At 39.2% G+C, this 21,313-nt stretch overlaps 1 protein-coding gene across 2 annotated transcripts in view; it reads left to right on the forward strand.

Moving 5' to 3' along the window:
- The window catches only part of ZC4H2 (zinc finger C4H2-type containing), a 30,332-nt gene extending 14,559 nt beyond the window's left edge, over positions 1-15,773 (forward strand). Inside the window, exons 2-5 of one of the 2 annotated variants that reach the window (XM_040467319.1) lie at positions 7,668-7,839; positions 9,415-9,587; positions 10,461-10,623; positions 14,349-15,773. In XM_040467319.1, coding sequence (XP_040323253.1) covers positions 7,668-7,839; positions 9,415-9,587; positions 10,461-10,623; positions 14,349-14,462 — 622 coding nt within the window. In that variant the 3' untranslated portion in view covers positions 14,463-15,773. The remainder of the gene's footprint in view (positions 1-7,667; positions 7,840-9,414; positions 9,588-10,460; positions 10,624-14,348) is intronic. The other variant, XM_040467320.1, reaches the window with a different exon arrangement.
- Positions 15,774-21,313: the final 5,540 nt, after the last annotated feature.

Consider the following 21,313-nt stretch of genomic DNA (forward strand, 5'->3'; position numbering starts at 1 on the left):
ATATATATATATATATATATTTTGTAGTTTCAAGTTTTTATTAAACTTCCAATTACTTCACATATACTCTAATATTAGTCTCAGGTGTAGGATTTAGAGATTCATCACTTACATACAACACTCATTGCTCATCACAACTGCCCTCCTTAATACCCATCACACATTTAACACATCCTCCATCCACTTCATCTCCAGCAACCCTCAGATTGTTCTTTATAGTTAAGAGTAGTAGGTTTTACAGATTTCCTCTCTTTCCCCCTATATTCATGTTTCCTGTGTTGTTAGTTTTAGCCATTCTGATAATGTGAAGTGATATCTCATTGCAGTTTTGATTCATGTTTCCCTGATGATGAGTGATGTTCAGCATCTTTTCATATGTCTATTGGACATCTGAATGTCTTCATGGGAAAAATGTCTCTTCATGTCTTCTGCCCATTTGTTAACTGGGTTATTTGTTTTGTGTCTTTAGTTTGATAAGTTTGTTATAGATTTTGGATAGTAACCCTTTATCAGATATGCCATTTGAAAGTATCTTTTCCCATTCAGAAGGTTGCCTTTTAGTTTTTTTATTGTTTTCTTCACTGTGCATTTTTTTATGTTTTATTATTTTTATTTCAATTAAAAAAAATCCTAGTTAGTTAAAATATATGGTAAAATTGGTTTCAGGTGTAGATTTAGTGGTTCACAGCCAACATATCAGCCAGTACTCATCACAATAAGTGCCCTCCTTAATGCCCATCACCCACTTAGCCTATCTTCCACCCACTTCTCTCCATAAACCCGCAGTTTGTTGTCTATATTTAAAAGTCTCTTATAATTTCCTTCCCTTTCTTTTTTCCCCTTCCCCCATGTTAATTGTTTCTTAAATTCCGCATGTGAGGGAAATAATATGGTATTTGTCTTTCTCTGGCTGGCTTATTTTGCATAGCATAATACGCTCATTATTACATAATTACTTAAATACATAATTAGCATAATGAAGCTAGAGCTTCATCCATGTCCTTGCTAATGGCAAAATTTCATTTCTTTTTTATGGCTGAGTAATATTCTAGTGTGTGTGTGTGTGTGTGTGTGTGTGTGTATACATACACACCACTCTTCTTTATCCATTCATCACTCAATGGACATTTGGGCTCTTTCCATAGGTTGGGTATTGTTGATAATTCTGCTATAAACATTGGGTGTGCATGTGTCCCTTAAAATCTGTGTTTTTTTATCCTTTGGGTCAATATAATAATTTCTGGGTCATAGGGTAGTTCTATTTTTAACTTTTTTTTTTTTTTTTTTTTTTTTAAATTTTTTTTTCAACGTTTATTTATTTTTGGGACAGAGAGAGACAGAACATGAACGGGGGAGGGGCAGAGAGAGAGGGAGACACAGAATCCGAAACAGGCTCCAGGCTCCGAGCCATCAGCCCAGAGCCTGACGCGGGGCTCGAACTCACGGAGCGCGAGATCGTGACCTGGCTGAAGTCAGACGCTTAACTGACTGCGCCACCCAGGCGCCCTATTTTTAACTTTTTAAGGAACCTTCGTATTGTTTTCCAGAGTGGCTTCACCACTTTGCATTCAGACCAAGATTATAAGAGTGTTCCCCTTTCTCCTTATCCTCACCAATATCTGTTGCTTCCTGTGTTGTTAATTTTATCATTCTGAAAGGTGTGAAGTGATATCTCATCGTGGTTTTGATATGTATTTCCCTGATGATGAGTGATATCGAGCATCTTTTCATTTATCTGTAAGCTGTTTGTATGTCTTCTTGGGAAAAATGTCTATGTCTTCTGCCCATTTCTTTTTAAAAAATGTTTATTTGTTTACTTATTTTGAAGGGGGAGGGGCAGAGAGAGAAGTAGAGTGAAAGTATCTCAAGCAGACTCTGTACTGACTGCACAGAGCCTGGCACGAAGCTCGATCCCATGAACCTTGAGATCATGACTTCAGCCGAAATGAAAAGTCACATGCTTATCCAACTAACACTCCCAGGCACCCTGTGTTCTGCCCATTTCTTTACTGGATTACTTGTTTTTTTGGGTATGGACTTTGATAAGATTTTTTAATGCTTTTGGATATTAACTCTTTATCAGACATGTCATTTGCACATATTTTCTCCCATTCCGTAAGTCATCTTTTAGTTTCATTGATTGTTTCCTTCCCTGAGCAGAAGCTTTTTATCTTGATGAAGTCCCAATAGTTCATTTTTACTTTTGTTCCCCTTGCCTTTGGAGATGTGTCTAGTAAAAAGTTGCTGCAGCCAAAATCAAAGAGGTTGCTGTCTATGTTTTCCTCTAGGATTTTGATTGTTTCCTGTCTCACATTTAGGTCTTTCATCCATTTTGAATTTATTTTTATGTTTGGTATAAGAAAGTGGTCCAGTTTCATTCTTCTGCATGTGGCTGTCCAGTTTTCCCAAAATTTATTGAAGAAACTGTTTTCCCCCCATTGGATGTTCTTTCCTGCTTTTTCAAAGATTAGTTGACCGTTTGGTTGTGTGTCCATTTCTGGGTTTTCTATTCTGTTCATTGATCTATGTGTCTTTTTTTTGTGCCAGTACCGTATTGTTTTGATGACTACAACTTTGTAATATAGCTTCAGATCCTTAATTATGATGTCTAAAGCTTTGTTTTCCTTCCTTTTCAGGATCACTTTTGCTCTTTGAGGTCTTTCGTGGTTACATACAAATTTAGGGTTGTTTGTTCTAGCTCTGTGAAAAATGCTGGTGGTATTTTGGTAGGGATTGCATTAAATGTGTAGATTGCTTCAGGTAGTATAGACATTTTAACAGTGTTTCTTCCTCTAGTTCATAAACATGAATATTTTTCCAAATATTTGTGCCCTTTTCAATTTCTTTCATAAGTGTTCTAAAGATTCAGAGTAGAGATCTTTTACCTCTTTGGTTATGTTTACTCCTAGGTATTTTATGGATTTTGGTGCAATTGTAAATGGAATCAGTTCCTTGATTTCTTTTTCTACTGTTTCATTATTGATGTATAGAAATTCAATAGATTTTTGTTTGTTTATTTTGCACCCTGCAACTTTACTGAATTCGTGTATCAGTTCTAACACTTTTCTGGTGGAGTCTTTCAGCTTTTCTACATATATTATCATGTTACCTGCAAATATTGAAAGTTTGACTTCTTCCTTGCCAACATGGATGCCTTTCATGTCTTTCTGTTGTCTGATGCTGAGGCTAGGACTTCCAGTGCTAAGTTAAATCACAATGGTGAGAATGGGCATCCCTGTCTTATCCTGACTGTAGAGGAGAGGTTCACAGTTTTTACCCATTGAGGATGATATCACCTGTGGACATTTCATATATGGCCTTTATGATGTTCATTTGTGTTCCCTCTATCCCTACTTTGTTGAGGGTTTTTATTAAAAAAAAATGGATACTGGACTTTGTCAAATGCATTTTCTGCATCTATTGAGAAAATCGTATGGTTATTTAAAATTTTTCTTTTATTTTAGAGATAAAGGGAAAGAAAGAGCACACAAGCAGGAGACAGGGGCAGGGGAGGGAGAGAGAGAGAGAGAGAGAAAGACAGAGAGAGAGACAGAAAGAGACAGAGAGGGAGAGAAAGAATCCCAAGTAGGCTCCATGCTTAGTGTGGAGCCCAACATGGTGCTTGATCCCATGATCCTGAGATCACGACCTGAGCTGAAATCAAGATTCACTCAATGGACTGAGCCACCCGGGTTCCCCAAGAATCATATGGTTCTTATCCTTTATTTTATTAATGTGGTGTATCAGATTCCTTGATTTGCAAATACTGAACCACCATTGCAGCCCAGGAATAAATCCTGCTTTATTGTCGTGAATAATTCTTGATCGTGGTGTTTTGTTTGATTTCCTATTATCTTGTTGAGAATTTTTACATTCACCTTCATGAAGAATATTAGCATATATTTCTCCATTTTAGTGGAGTATTTGCTTTTGGAATCAAGGCAATGCTGCCTTCATAGAATAAGTTTGGAAGATTGCATTCCATTTTTATTTTTGGAACAGTTTGAGAAGAATAGGTAGTAACTCTTCTTCAAATGTGTTGGAGAATTCCCCTGTGATGCCATCTGGCCCTGGAATTTTGTTTGTTGGGAGTTTTTTGATTACTCATTCAATTTTCTTGCTGGTTATAGGCCTGTTCAAGTTTTATATTTCTTCCTGTTTCAGTGTTGGTACTTTATATGTTTCAAGTATTTTATCCATTTCTTCCACATTGTCCAATTTGTTGGAACATGTTTCTTGCATAGTGTTCTTTTATAATTGTTTGTATTTCTGTGGTATTGTCAACTCTCCTCTCTCATTCATGATTTTATTTATTTGGGTCCTTTCTCTTTTCTTTTTGATAGGTCTGACTGGGTATTTATCAATTTTATTATTTTTTTTTTAAAGAACCAACTCCTGATTTTATTGTTGTGTTATGTTTTTTCTTTTTTCTATATTATTAATTTCTCTCTAATCTTTATTATTTCCCTTCTGCTGGCTTCAGGTTTCATTTGTTGTTCTTATTTTAGCTCCTTTTGGTGTAAGTTCAGGTTGTGTAATTGACATTTTTCTTTACTTATTGAGATAGGCCTGTATTGCTATATACTTTCCTCTTATGATTGCTTTTGCTGCATCCCAAAGATGTGGATCGTCATGTTTTCATTAGCATTTGTTTCCATGTACTTTTTTAATTTCTTCTTTAATTTTCTGGTTGACCCATTTAATTGACATTTATTTGTTTTCTTTCCACATGTGTGTGTGTGTGGGAGGGTTAAGTTTCATAGTGTTGTGGTCTGAAAATATGTAATGGTATGATCTCGATCTTTTTGTACTTGTTGAGGCCTGATTTGTGACCTAGTATGTGATCTATACTGAGAAGTGCACCCATGTGCACTTCACAAGAAAGTGTATTCTGCTGCTAAGTCCATCTGGTTCAATGTGTCATTCATAGCTTCCTTGCTGATTTTCTGCTTATATGATCTGTCCATTGATGTAAGTGGGATGTCAAAATGCCCTACTATGATTGTATTATTATCATTGGGTTCCATTATGTTTGCTATTAATTATTTTATATATTTGGGTTCCTCAAAGTTGGGGACATATCTGTTTACAATCTTTTAGATTTTCTTGTTAGACCCCTTCATTATGATATAGTGTCCTTCTTCATCTCTTACAGTCTTTTGTTTAAAAAGTAGTTTGTCTAATATAAGTATGGGTATTCAGCTTTCTTTTGATGTCCATTAGCATGATAAATATTTCTCCATCCCCTCACTTTCAATCTGCAGACATTTTTAGGTTTAAAATGAATCTCCTGTAGGCAGCATGTAGATAGATCTTTCTCTTTTTTTAATTCATTCTGACACCCATTCATATATATATATGTATATATATATATATATATATATATATATAATTTATTGTCAAATTAGCTAACATACAGTGTATATGGTGTCCTCTTAATTTTGGGGGTAGATTCCCATGAATAAACATTTACATACAACACCCAGTGCTCCTCCCAACAAGTGTCCTCAATACCCATCACCTATTCTTGTTTATTCATGTTTATTTTTGAGAGAGAGAGAGAGAGAGAGCATTGGAAGGACGGGGGGGGGGGGGGGCCGGAGGATCCAAAGCATGCTCTGAGCTGATAGCAGTGAGCCCAATGTGGGGCTTGAACTTATGAACCATGTGATTATGTCCTTAGCCAAAGTTGGACACTCAATGAACTGAGGCACCCAGGCACCCCAACACCCATTCTTTTGAATGGACTATTTAGTACATTTATATTCTGAGTAAATGTTGATAGTTATGAATTTAGTGCCATCTTATTGCTTGTTGTCTTTATTTCCAGAGATTTTCTCATTTCCTTTCTAGTCTTTTTCCCAGAGTCCCCTTTAATATTCCTTGCAGGGTTGTTTTAATGGTCAAAGTCCTTCAGGTTTTGTTTGTCTGGGAAACTCTTTACCTCTCTTTCTATTCTGAATGATAGGTTTGCTAGATAGGGTATTCTTGGATGTCGGTTTTTTCCACTCAGCATATTGAGTATATCATTCCACTTCATTCTGCCCTGCCATTTCTGTGGAGAGATCTGGTGATGCTAACCGTATTTGTCTTCCCTTGTAAGTTAGGATTTTTTTTTTCTCTTGATGCTTTTAGGATTTTTTTCTTTATCTGTATATTTGGCAAATTTAAGTACAATATCCCTGGTGTTTCCCTGCTTTTCTTGATTTTGGTGGGAGTTCTGTGAGCTTCCTGGTTTTGGTAGTCTGTTTCCTCCCTCAGATTAGAAAATTTTTCAGCTATAATTTCCTCAAATAAACCTTCTGCTCTCTTTTCCCTCTCTTCTTCTTCTAGGACTCCTATGACACAAATGCTATTATATTTCATGGAGTCACTGATTTCCCAAGTATACTTTCATGATCCAAGAGTTTTCTTTCCCTCTTTTGATCAGCTTCATTATTTTCCATTATTCTATCTTCTCTTTCACTTATTTTTCCTCTACTTCTTCCATCCTTGTGTTCATTGCATCAGTCCATTTTGCATCTCAGCTATTGTATTTTTCACTTTGGCCTGAATGATTTTAAGCTCTTTTGTCTCTGAGATAAGGGACTCCTTCATGTCTTCTGTGCTTTTTTTCAAGCCCAGCTAGTGATGGATAACAGCTAGGAAGTACCTCAGAACCAGAGAGTAGAGAGCCAGGGGGAGGACAAAAGTGTGCTGCAGTGGGGCCTCCTTCCATTTTGTGCATGTATATTTTGAAAAATGCAATCTGAGTGCATATACATTTTATTGAGTATCATATCTTCAGTACTTTTCATGTCACAAGTCTTCATAATGATTCATTTTAATGGCTTCTAAATATTATAATTTTGCCCATAGTCCATAATGAACAGTCTTGTGTATTAACCTTTTGTTTTCCTTATTTCCTTAGAATAAATTCACAAGGGTGGGATTACTTAACCAGAGAGTATACAATTGGGATTTAACAACCAATAGCAGGTTTTATTTTTTTAGGAAAAGAAATGAGCTATAGTTCTTCTAGTCCTCTTCCTCTTCTGGAACTGAGTAGTTGACCCTGTAGAGCTGTGCTGTCCAATTAGCCACATGTGTGGTTTAAATTAAAGATAAATTAATCAAAATTAAATAAAATTCAAAATTCAGTTCCTCAGTTGCACTACCAACATTTCAAGTACCCAGTAGCTACACATGCTTGGTGGCTAGTGTATTGGAAAGCATAGAGACAGAACATTTCCATCATTGTACAAAAGTTAATGGACAGTGCTCCTTTAAGAATGTCTCAAAAGGTCATGGGTGGCATTTCGAGTGGGAATTATTTGTGGTATGGGACTTTACTGTGCTTTGAGAGGCTGTTTAGCATCTTTGGCCCATGTTCACTACATGCCAGTAGTGTTCCCTCTTGGATCAGTCTAATAACAAAAAGTCTTCCACATTTACAAATGTCCCACAATAGAATAAAACTATCCCCTTTGAGGCCCACGGAGCTTCTGTCTTAGAATAGAGAATCTCCTAACTTTTTTGTCGCTGGATTTAGGTTGGCTATGCCTGGAGAAAGAAAAGCTTAGAAAGGTGGCTTAGAAAAATAACCCTGGTTCAGGGCCTAACTGCACTCTATTCCCATTTTCCTCCCTTCTCCTACTGGTCTGTTTCTTGCTTTTTGGTAATTACAGGAACAAGACACTGCAGATGGAGAAGATCAAGGCACGTTTGAAGGCTGAGTTTGAGGCCCTTGAATCAGAGGAGAGGCACCTGAAAGAATACAAGCAAGAGATGGACCTGTTGCTACAGGAGAAGATGGCCCATGTGGAGGAACTCCGACTGATCCATGCTGATATCAATGTGGTATGTAGCTGATGGCCAGAAGCCTACCTCTAGGCCCTCTGAGAAATAGACAGTAGTGAGTACCATAGCCTCTTGTGATGTGGCTTTGGCCAACCAACTTGGGAGAGTAGGCATCAGGCTGTAGTGGAATGGAAGAATCCAGGAGTTCTGAGATCTAGTCTTGGCTCTGTCACTGATTGACTGTATATCACTGGACAAATCCCTTTTTCTGCTAGGCCCTATTTTCCTTCTCTTTACTATGACAGGGAGTCAGTCACCTCTAAAGTCTTTTTCAGCACTAATGTGCTCTCATTCTGGGAGTTGAGAGCCTTAGGGTAAAGCAGAGCAGACAACTGCCTCTTGGGTCTAGCTCAAAGGGCTCCAAAGCTTCCAAGTAGGCTAAACAAATAATATCTGCCAGTCTACTAAAGTGAGGCTCCCTCATTAGAGTCTCTCTTTTGGAGATACTTGGAACATGGAGAATAAACTGCCAGCTAAGGTGATAAGTTTCCCACTTTTTGGAGTTATTCAAATATGGTCTGAATGATCACCTGTCTGAGCTGCGGTATTGATATTCCTGCACCAGGAGGAAAATTGGAGGTGCTTACTTATAATGTCCTTTCTAATCCTTAGAGCTTATGACAATAAAAAGTATTTTTTTAATTACATTTGAAGGAGTTAAGTTTTTATTCTTGGGAAACTCATTTTTATGACAATACTTATTTCCTGATATTGCCAAGCCAAGGACCTTAAAGGAAATATAGATGTGACTTAGACAGTAGTAATGGTATTTTCTGTGTCACAAGATCACAGGATTCCAGGGTCTCATGAGGAGTTGGCATTTCTGCTGCCAGCTAACCAAGGATACAAAGTCAATTCAGTTAAGAAAATATTAGCTGGGGCTGAGAATCTAACCCAGTGGATCTCAAACTTAAACATACATCAAAGTCACATGGAAGAGGCTCTTAAAACATAGATTATTGGACTCCACACCAGAATTTCTGATTTTATATGTCTGGGGTGGTGTCTGAGAATTTGAATTCCTAATGAGTTCTCAGGTGGTGCTAATGCTACTGATCTAGTGACCACATTTTGAAAACCACTGATCGAAAAGAAAAGCCACTAGCCTGGGAAGCAGAAGTCCTGAATTTTTGTCTAGGTTTTTCCCCTGAGAAGTATTTCTCTGAGGAAGTTTTTTTTTTTTTCTTCCTGAGTCTCAATTATCTGATATCTAAAATGTTGGTGGGGCGGACTAAATGAGCTCTAAGGTCCATTCTAGCTTTAAGGTGCTATATTTGAATAATAACTACCATTAATTGACCCTTTACTCTGTGGTAGTCCCTGTACTTAAAGCTTATATACACTCAATCACTGAATTTTCCTAAGATTATATGAGGTAGGAACTATTATTATCACCATTTTACAGATGAAAAAAACTGAGGCTTGAAGAGAGTCACATAGACTACAGGGTGAATTAAGGACATGACTATAGATTGGCCTGGCTCTGGAGCCTGTGCTATTTTATCCACTCAGCTATAGACCCTTGTGGAGAATGTTGGTGTCTTTTCTTGGTACCTACCTCACTCTATGTTTCAGATGGAAAACACCATCAAACAGTCTGAGAATGACCTAAACAAGCTGCTAGAGTCTACACGGCGGCTGCATGATGAGTATAAGCCACTGAAGGAACATGTGGATGCCCTGCGCATGACTCTAGGCCTGCAGAGGCTCCCTGACCTATGTGAAGAGGAGGAGAAGCTGTCCTTGGAGTAAGCTGCTTGCTCCCTGTCCTTGCAACATACACACACACAACACATACATACTTACACACACATGTAGTGGCACATATACAAACATAAAATCTGGTTTAAAAGTCATGGTACCCAGTCCTAGCCCCAGGACTGTCAGTGGTTGACTCATTGTATGACCTTGGGCAAGTCTCTGTGCACCAAAACAAGGACAGTTAGACTAGTATTTCTAGGTGGCTTTTAAAATTCTTTGTGCAATTTTGGTAACACATGACTGTGTCTGTGACTCTTTGTGTGTGTGTGTGTGTGTGTGTGTGTGTGTGTGTGTCTGTGACTCTTACAAGTTTACTTCCCAAGTCAAGGTCCAGAAGGGATGTCTAGAAACCTTTGAAAATATAGAAGGCTGGGCTTTCATGGTCTCTAGCGGCTAGCCTTGGAACTTCTGTTTAAGACCCAGAATTAAGAACTACACTCACCTTACAGAGACAGTTCAATTCAGTAGAAGGAAGCAGACTTCCATAAGGCAGAGCAGGCTGCCTGTGGATGTTGTGAGCTTCTTACTCTGAAAAGCATGTCAGCATAGGCCTGAGGATACTTAATGGGAATATTGCAAAGGTACATGGGATAAAAAATAGGAAAATGCCCTTTAAGGACTTTGCTAGCCCTGGGATTCTTGATTTTCTGGGTCTATCAGAGCCAGAGAGCAGAAGGATTACCCTTACCAGCAGACAATGAGCCAGGTACCCAAGGGGAACCTTGTGCTGGGGAGGGTGTAGGAACTTTCTACACTGAGCCACAGCCCAACCCCTTTGGTTCTGTGGCATGGAGTCTCTAAGAGGGGCAAGGTTCTCCTTGCTTTCAGAATGATCCAGCTAATGTCTTTCATCTCCAAAGTTACTTTGAGAAGCAGAAAGCAGAGTGGCAGACGGAGCCTCAGGAGCCCCCCATCCCTGAGTCCCTGGCCGCTGCAGCCGCTGCTGCCCAACAACTCCAGGTGGCTAGAAAGCAGGACACTCGGCAGACAGCCACCTTCAGGCAACAGCCTCCACCTATGAAAGTAAGTGAGCTGGGTAGGGGTTGTGGAGGAAGAAAGGTGTCTTCAAGCAACCTCATGGAAGGCTGGGATGGGGGCTTTGGAATTACCTATTTGGTGCCTTCCTAAAACAGCCTTTGCTTAGGACACAGAAGGGGTGTTTTATATGTGCTGTAGCAGACCAGCTGTTTTTTTTTTTTCTTTCAAGATTTTATTTAAATGTTAAGTTAGTTAACATATAATGTAGTATTTGTTTTAGGAGTAGAATTTAGTGATTCATCACGTGCATGTAACTCCCAGTCCTGATCATAACAAGAGCCCTCCTTAATTCCCCTCACTCATTTAGCCCATTGCCCACCCACCTCCCTTCCAGCAACCTTCAGTTTGTTCTCTGTATTTAAGAATCTCTTATGGTTTGTATCCTTCCCTCTCTGGTTTTATCTTATTTTATTTCATTCCTTTCCCCTATGTTTATCTGTTTTTTTTCTTAAATTCCACATATGAGTGAACTCATACGGTATTTGTCTTTCTCTCACTGACTATATCGCTTAGCATAACACACTTGTTCCATCCATGTTGTTGCAAATGGCAAGATTTCATACTTAGTTATGACTGAGTAATATTCCATTGTATGTATATACTACATCTTCTTTATCCATTCATCAGTCGATGGACATTTTGGCTCTTTCCACAATTTGCCTATTGTTGATAATGCTGCTACAAACATTGCAGTGCATGCACCCCTTCGAATCAGTATTTTTGAAACCTTGGGGTAAATACCTAGTAGTGCAATTGCTGGATCATCAGGTAGTTTATCCCTGATGAATATGGATGCAAAAATTCTCAGTAAGATACTAGCAAATCAAATTCAACAGCATATAAAAAGAATTATTCACCATGATCAAGTGGGATTCATTCCTGGGCTGCGGGGCTGGTTCAACATTCACAAATCAATCAATGTGATACATCACATTAATAAAAGAAAAGATAAGAACCAAATGATCCTGTCAATCGATGCAGAAAAAGCCTTTGACAAAATTCAGCATTCTTTCTTAATAAAAACCCTCGAGAAACTCGGGATAGAAGGAACATACTTAAACATCATAAAAGCCATTTATGAAAAGCACACAGCTAATATCATCCTCAATGGGAAAAAACTGAGAGTTTTCCCCCTGAGATCAGGAACACGACAGAGATGTCCACTCTCACTGCTGTTGTTTCACATGGTGTTGCAAGTTGTAACATCAGCAATCAGACAACAAAAGGAAATCATAGGAATCAAAATTGGCAAAGATGAAGTCAAGCTTTCACTTTTTGCAGATGACATGATATTATACATGGAAAACCCAATAGGCTCCACCAGAAATCTGCTAGAACTGATACATGAATTCAGCAAAGTCGCAGAATACAAAATTAATGTACAGAAATCAGTTGCATTCTTATACACTAATAATGAAGCAACAGAAAAATAAAGAAACTGATCCCATTCACAATTGCACCAAGAATCATAAAATACCTAGGAATAAACCTAACCAAAGATGTAAAAGATCTGTATGCTGAAAACTATGGAAAGTTTATGAAGGAAATTGAAGAAGATACAAAGAAATGGAAAAACATGCCGTGCTTGTGGATTGGAAGAATAAATATTATTAAAATGTCAATACTACGCAAAGCAATCTACACATTCAATGCAATCCCAATCAAAATTGCACCAGCATTCTTCTCAAAGCTAGAACAAGCAATCCTAAAATTTGTATGGAACCACTAAAGACCCTGAATAGCCTAAGTAATATTGATGAAGAAGACCAAAGTGGGAGGCATCACAATCCCAGACTTTAGCCTCTACTACAAAGCTGTCATCATTAAGACAGCATGGTATTGGCACAAAAACAGACACATAGACCAATGGAATAGAATAGAGACTCCAGAACTGGACCCACAAAAGTATGGCCAACTATTTTTAACTTTTTAAAATTCAAATTAGTTAACATACAGTGTAGTCTTGGCTTCAGGAGTAGAACCCAGTGATTCATCTCTTACATATGACACCCAGTGCTTATCCCAACAAGTGACCTCCTTAATGCCTATCATCCATTTAACCCATCCCACCACCCACCTCACCTGCAGCAACCCTCAGTTTGTGCTCTGTATTTAACAATCTCTTATTGTTTGCCTCCCTCTCTGTTTTTATCTTATTTTTCCTTCCTTTCTCCTATGTTCATCTGTTGAGTTTCTCAAATTCCACCTATGAGTTAAATCATATGATATTTGTCTTTCTCTGACTGACTCATTTCACTTAGCATACTACCCTTTACTTCCATCCACATTATTGCAAGTGACAAGATTTCATTCTTTTTCATTGTCGAGTAGTATTCCCATATATATAAACACACACACACACCATATCTTTATCCATTCATCAGTCAATGGACATTTGGGCTCTTTCCATAATTTGCCTATTGTTGATAGTGCTGCTATAAACATTGGGGTCCATGCACCCCCTTTGAATCTGCATTTTTGTATCTTTTGGATAAATTCCTAGTAGTGTAATTGCTGAGTCATAGGGTAGTTCTGTTTTTCATTTTTTTTTTGAGGAAGCCCATACTGTTTTCCAGAGTGGCTGCACCAGTTTCCATTCACATCAACAGTGCAAAAATGGTTGCCCTTTCTCTGCATCCTTGTCAACATCTGTGGTTTCCTGAGTTGTTAATTTTAGCCATTCTGACAGGTGTGATGCAATATCTTATCATGGTTTTGATTTGTATTTCTCTGAAGATTATTAGTGTTAAGCATTTGTTCATGTGGCATACCAGCTGATTTTATAGCCTCACATTCCCAGAGGGGCTACAATGCAGGGAGATTGACAGGATCTGCCAAAGCATAATTTTTAAAAAGTTAGAAACAAAACTTGTGCAAATATATAGTGAGCATGTGTTGTTAATGAGGAATTCAACAGGATTACAAAGCTGGTTCAAACAGCATTTAAGAAACACACATATATAGTAAGGGAATGAAAGGAATGCTGAAATAAGTTTGGAAAATTAAATACAGAACTGGTTGATGAACTATAACCTTTAATTATCTCTCCTTTGGAACAGAAATAATCTGCATCTCTACTGGGCAAAAACCATTTGTTGCTTATTAGCATAAATCACAGAGTTGGGCCCTGATCAATAGTAAATAATCAAATAAAGGAACATTCTCCTAGAGCAGGGGTCAGCAAACTAGAACCCACAGGCCAAGTCTGATTTGCTCCCAGTTTTTGTAAATAAAGTTTTACTGGCGCACATATATGCTTGTTTGTTTATGTATTCTCTGTAGCTTCTTTCACGTATAACAGTTATAGTTGAGTAGGTTTAACTACCACCATGTGACCTAAAAAGTCTAAAATATTTATTCTCTTGGCGTTTGTAGAGAAAGTTTACTAATATGTATCCTAGAGAATTGAATAATCCTTGACACAGCCTGTTGCTCCATGCTTTAACATAATATTAAATGGATATATAACTCTCATTTTGTGTTATTTCCCAACTTTGGATATTTTTCCTCAGTACCCTTCTTTGACCCTCATTCTTTTATAGCCCTTACATCTGTTACATCTGGCACTGATCTCTCTACTTGAGTCTCAGTCATTGATTACTACTCCTTTCTGTTGGAAAATCACAACTGCTTTCTGGGGATCAGAAGCCTGAACTATAGGCTAAAAGAATCTGATTACTAACTTTCTTTGTCCTGTGTCCTTTCACTAGGCCTGCTTGTCATGTCATCAGCAAATTCATCGGAATGCACCTATATGTCCTCTGTGCAAAGCCAAGAGTCGGTCCCGGAACCCCAAAAAGCCAAAACGGAAGCAGGATGAATGAAGAGATGGAGAATACATAGAGCTCTGCTGCTCATAACCCTTCCCCTTGGCCAGAGTGATTAATGTCCTGATTTGAGACCACCCTCCCCTACCTCTGGCAAGTTTCCTATTTAATGTGATGGAAGCACAACCCCTCTCACTTTGCTCTTATTTCTTTTTTCTCTTGGAGTTTCTGATTTAAGAAGGTGCTAATGACAGTGTGTCTGATGATCCCTTCTCTCCCATCCACATTTCAACCCTTGCCCTTGTTTGAAGTTGAGGGAAGGACAGAAAGCCCAGATGTGATTCTCTGCCTCTTATGTCTGAGGCCTGGGGCCTAAGGGCTGAGGGTTGGAGGAGGCCGTTACTTCAGGTAAAGGCTCCAGTGTGCCCTCTCCTTGTACTTTTGCCTTAGGCTCTGAAAGGACAATAGTCTTCTTGCAGGACTTTCCAGTAGCCTTGGTGTATATTTCTCCCCCACTGCCACCCTCATCTCATCTCATCTAATCAAAGTCCAGAAGTAACTTGGACAAGGCCTCCTTTTGGAGTTCACTCTCACCCTAGTCTCCCAGATATACTAAAGTTCTCAGGTACCAGGCTGTGTGTCTAGAGATTCTGAGACTTACGGGTTTTTCTCCCATAACCTTAGCTTTTCAAATCAATGGCAGAAGTTCCCCACGGTGAAATTAGGGAGCCACACCCACTCCACAAGTCCTTTATAACTTGCTGCCTAAATCATTGGGCTCTAATGTAGGAGCTGCCTTATGTTGAGAGGGACCCTATGCTGACATCTGTGTTGCCAAATGTTCAAAAACATTTTGAACAAAACCATTTTTGTTCAGAACTATTATTCTGGCACTTACATAGTGATATATATGATAATCAAGTGAGTGATAACCATTTTACACAGGCAAGAGGGTGGGACTTCCCATCCATCCATCCCTCTCTTGGGTCTGCCCTCTTCTGTAAGGAGGCCTCAGCTCAGGTCAGCTGCTGGCCACCCCCTTTCCTATAGATTCTCCAGGTGGCCTTCCCTTATAGAAGAAAAGGCACTAGGCTCCTCAGGCCCTGTATCTCTCCTCTCTACCAAAATCAGATGTCTAGTCAAGTTACTCTTATACTTAAAGACAGAGATGGGAGTTGGCTGAGTGAGAAAGTTTTAACTCCAATCTCAGTCCCTGGCTGGGGAAAGGGGGATATTTTCTTCTTTAACTGTAGTTTCAAGTTGCTGGTGTTCATGTGTTCATAATATAAAAAGTTCCTCTGCTCTTTGAAATTAGAGTGTTATGTCTGTACGAATTCTTTTAAATAAACACTTGTTCATTGGAGTGAATGCTGACTGAATGCTTCTAAGTACCAAGTAATATAAAAGACATAGTGCCTTTTCCCCTTCTGGGTAGCTCTTCTTCCCTTTCATTCCTTCCACCCTATAAATGAGGAAACTGAATAAACCACTGCACAATAATTTACCCTATTATTATAATTTCCATTTATTCTCTACCCACTCTGTCCCAGGTCTCTATGCAAAATGCTGTATGTACATGATTGTATTTAATTTTCAAAACAATCTAATTTTAATGTTTTTTTTTTGAGAGAGAGAGAAGGAGGAAGTGGGGGAGGGGTAGAAGGAAAGGGAGAGAGAGAATCTTAAGCAGGCTCCACACCCAGTGCACAGAGCCTAATGCAGTGCTCTATCTCACAACCCTGAGATAATGAGCTGAGCTGAAATCAAGAGTCAGATGCTTAACTCACTGAGCCATCCAGGTGCCCAAAGATGTTTCAAGCTAAGTACTTTTACTACCATTTTCCAAAAAATAAACCAAAGTTCAGACAAGTTAAATAACTTGTCCCGAGTTAAACAGCTGGTAAGAGAAATTTTAAGATGTGAACCCAGATTTGGTTCTAGAGCCTGTTTTTCCCTACTTTTTCTCTATAATTATTATTTTTTTTAAAGCCTTTCTCCCTTTGGGGATGGTTTGATGATAGGAGTAGTTGAAATAACTCTAAACTAGAAAATAGGGTCTAGGAATCCAGTGACTGATACAGGAATACAAAGGCCTCCTTCCATACAGGGATACAATAGGGAACAACAGTGAAAAACCATCTAGTTTCAGAGCTCCCCATAGGGTGGACTAAGGTTTCCATTAACACTGTGTTGCAGTTAGGGGTGCCTGGGTGGTGCAGTTAAGTGTCTGACTCTTGATCTTGCCTTGGCTCAGATCATGATCTCACTGTTTGTGAGTTTAAACCCCACATCGGGCTCTGTGCTGATGGATGCAGAACCTGCTTAGGATTATGTCTCTCCTTCCCTCTGACCCTCCCCTGCTTGTGCTCTCTTTCTCTCTCAAAATAAACAAATAAACTTAAAAAATAAAGAAAAAGAAAAGACTTTCAGCTCAACAGCTCCCTCTTTTCAACACTGCTTCCTCTAAAGCTTCTCTTCTACAAGTGTTGATCCCAAGGGTTCCATAATTAACATCTTGTACATTAAACTGTCCTAGTGTTTCCCAGTAACCCAGTAGCTGACAAAAATTTCTCTGTGCCTCAGTGTCCTCACCTGGAAACTGGGGAAAATAATAGTACCCACTTCCAGGACTATTGTAAACAATGCTATGTACATAGTAAGCACTCAATACGTGTTAATTTCCTTCAGGTAATTGAATGACTAGTCAAAAGAAATACTGTTTGTCAAAACTAACATTACTTCCTTACCCAAGATTTTTTTCATCTACAGGACTGCTTTTGAGGTGTCCCAGGCTCATTGTGGGCAAAAAGAGCACACTGAGCTATGTGACTTTGAGTATAACCTGTATAGGCCTCAGTAGGTCCCTGGAAGTATATGAGGAGTGGTTATTGCTCTGCATCCTTGACACACTGGAGTTCATATTTGTCAATTATAAAATTCAGTTGTAGCACCACTAGGTCAGTCATTTCCCAGGGACACTTCTGAATGGGAAGGGAACAGTCACGTGTTGAGCACCTACATCTGCTAGCCACTGGTTGGGGTGCTACTACCTCATTTAGTTTTTCTGGTTTATTTATTGTGAAACGAATTGCCTCAAAACTTAGTGGCTTAAAACAACCATTACTAATGATATTCAATTTGAATAAGACTTTCAGGGAATAGCTTATTTCTATTCCATGTGGTGTTGACTCAAATAGCTTGAGTCAGGCTGGAGGGCTTGGCTAGGGCTGGAGGATCCAAGATGTTGGCACTCTTGATCTGGCACCTCAGCTGGGGTGGCTGGAAGAGCTATGGGCTGTCTGGGCCTCCCAACTCCTTTGTTAGTATTTTATCCTCCATGGCCTCTCTTCCAAGTTGAGTAGTCAGACATTTTTAACCTGGCAGCAGCTTCCAAAAAGGTAAAAAACAGAGCTTCAAGGCCTTTTGTGGCATAAGACCAGAAATGATACAGCAACACTGCTGCTGTACTCTACTGGTCTAAGCAAGCCCAGCTAGGCTAACACAGGAAGCCCAGGTTTAAAGAGTGAGGGAGGGAGAGGGAAGATGGTGGCATAGGAGGACGCTGGGCTCACCGCGCGTCCTGCTGATCAGATTCCACCTACACCTGCCTAAATAACCCAGAAAACCGCCAGAGGATTAGCAGAACGGAGTCGCCAGAGCCAAGCGCAGACGAGAGGCCCACGGAAGAGGGTGGGAAGGGCGGCAAGGCGGTGCGCGCTCCATGGACTGGCGGGAGGGAGCCGGGGCAGAGGGGCAACCTTATTGAGAAGAATGTGGTAATTGCAGGGAACTTTAACACCCCACTTACAGAAATGGATAGATCATCTAGACACACGGTCAATAAAGAAACAAGGGCCCTGAATGAGACATTGGATCAGATGGACTTGACAGATATATTTAGAACTCTGCATCCCAAAGCAACAGAATATACTTTCTTCTCGAGTGCACATGGAACATTCTCCAAGATAGATCATATACTGGGTCACAAAACAGCCCTTCATAAGTTTACAAGAATTGAAATCATACCATGCATACTTTCAGACCACAATGCGATGAAGCTTGAAATCAACCACAGAAAAAAGTCTGGAAACGTCCAAAAGCATGGAGGTTAAAGAACACCCTACTAACGAATGAGTGGGTCAACCAGGCAATTAGAGAAGAAATTAAAAAATATATGGAAACAAACGAAAATGAAAATACAACAATCCAAACGCTTTGGGACGCAGCGAAGGCAGTCCTGAGAGGAAAATACATTGCAATCCAGGCCTATCTCAAGAAACAAGAAAAATCCCAAATACAAAATCTAACAGCACACCTAAAGGAAATAGAAGCAGAACAGCAAAGGCAGCCTAAACCCAGCAGAAGAAGAGAAATAATAAAGATCAGAGCAGAAATAAACAATATAGAATCTAAAAAAACTGTAGAGCAGATCAATGAAACCAAGAGTTGGTTTTTTCAAAAAATAAACAAAATTGACAAACCTCTAGCCAGGCTTCTCAAAAAGAAACGGGAGATGACCCAAATAGATAAAATCATGAATGAAAATGGAATTATTACAACCAATCCCTCAGAGATACAAACAATTATCAGGGAATACTATGAAAAATTATATGCCAACAAATTGGACAACCTGGAAGAAATGGACAAATTCCTGAACACCCACACTCTTCCAAAACTCAATCAGGAGGAAATAGAAAGCTTGAACAGACCCATAACCAGCGAAGAAATTGAATCGGTTATCAAAAATCTCCCAACAAATAAGAGTCCAGGACCAGATGGCTTCCCAGGGGAGTTCTACCAGACGTTTAAAGCAGAGATAATACCTATCCTTCTCAAGCTATTCCAAGAAATAGAAAGGGAAGGAAAACTTCCAGACTCATTCTATGAAGGCAGTATGACTTTGATTCCTAAACCAGACAGAGACCCAGTAAAAAAAGAGAACCACAGGCCAATATCCCTGATGAATATGGATGCAAAAATTCTCAATAAGATACTAGCAAATCGAATTCAACGGCATCTAAAAAGAATTATTCACCATGATCAAGTGGGATTCATTCCTGGGATGCAGGGCTGGTTCAACATTCGCAAATCAATCAACGTGATACATCACATTAACAAAAAAAAAGAGAAAAACCATATGATCCTGTCAATCGATGCAGAAAAGGCCTTTGACAAAATCCAGCACCCTTTCTTAATAAAAACCCTTGAGAAAGTCGGGATAGAAGGAACATACTTAAAGATCATAAAAGCCATTTATGAAAAGCCCACAGCTAACATCATCCTCAACGGGGAAAAACTGAGAGCTTTTTCCCTGAGATCAGGAACACGACAGGGATGCCCACTCTCACCACTGTTGTTTAACATAGTGCTGGAAGTTCTAGCATCAGCAATCAGACAACAAAAGGAAATCAAAGGCATCCAAATTGGCAAAGATGAAGTCAAGCTTTCGCTTTTTGCAGATGACATGATATTATACATGGAAAATCCGACAGACTCCACCAAAAGTCTGCTAGAACTGATACATGAATTCAGCAAAGTTGCAGGATACAAAATCAATGTACAGAAATCAGTTGCATTCTTATACACTAACAATGAAGCAACAGAAAGACAAATAAAGAAACTGATCCCATTCACAATTGCACCAAGAAGTATAAAATACCTAGGAATAAATCTAACCAAAGATGTAAAGGATCTGTATGCTGAAAACTATAGAAAGCTTATGAAGGTAATTGAAGAAGATTTAAAGAAATGGAAAGACATTCCCTGCTCATGGATTGGAAGAATAAATATTGTCAAAATGCCAATACTACCCAGAGCTATCTACACATTCAATGCAATCCCAATCAAAATGGCACCAGCATTCTTCTCGAAACTAGAACAAGCAATCCTAAAATTCATATGGAACCACAAAAGGCCCCGAATAGCCAAAGTAATTTTGAAGAAGACCAAAGCAGGAGGCATCACAATCCCAGACTTTAGCCTCTACTACAAAGCTGTCATCATCAAGACAGCATGGGATTGGCACAAAAACAGACACATAGACCAATGGAATAGAATAGAAACCCCAGAACTAGACCCACAAACGTATGGCCAACTCATCTTTGACAAAGCAGGAAAGAACATCCAATGGAAAAAAGACAGTCTCTTTAACAAATGGTGCTGGGAGAACTGCACAGCAACATGCAGAAGGTTGAAACTAGACCACTTTCTCACACCATTCACAAAAATAAACTCAAAATGGATAAAGGACCTGAATGTGAGACAGGAAACCATCCAAACCTTAGAGGAGAAAGCAGGAAAAGACCTCTCTGACCTCAGCCGTAGCAATCTCTTACTCGACACATCCCCAAAGGCAAGGGAATTAAAAGCAAAAGTGAATTACTGGGACCTTATGAAGATAAAAAGCTTCTGCACAGCAAAGGAAACAACCAACAAAACTAAAAGGCAACCAACGGAATGGGAAAAGATATTTGCAAATAACTTATTGGACAAAGGGCTAGTATCCAAAATCTATAAAGAGCTCACCAAAATCCACACCCCCCAAAAAAATAACCGAGTGAAGAAATGGGCAGAAAACATGAATAGACACTTCTCTAAAGAAGACATCCGGATGGCCAACAGGCACATGAAAAGATGTTCAGCGTCGCTCCTTATCAGGGAAATACAAATCAAAACCACACTCAGGTATCACCTCACGCCAGTCAGAGTGGCCAAAATGAACAAATCAGGAGATTATAGATGCTGGAGAGGATGTGGAGAAACGGGAACCCTCTTGCACTGTTGGTGGGAATGCAAATTGGTGCAGCCGCTCTGGAAAGCAGTGTGGAGGTTCCTCAGAAAATTAAAAATAGACCTACCCTATGACCCAGCAATAGCACTGCTAGGAATTTTCCAAGGGACACAGGAGT

This window comes from Herpailurus yagouaroundi, unplaced genomic scaffold (assembly GCF_014898765.1).
Source record: "Herpailurus yagouaroundi ecotype Mexico unplaced genomic scaffold, PumYag 67428, whole genome shotgun sequence".
NCBI lineage: Eukaryota > Metazoa > Chordata > Mammalia > Carnivora > Felidae > Herpailurus > Herpailurus yagouaroundi.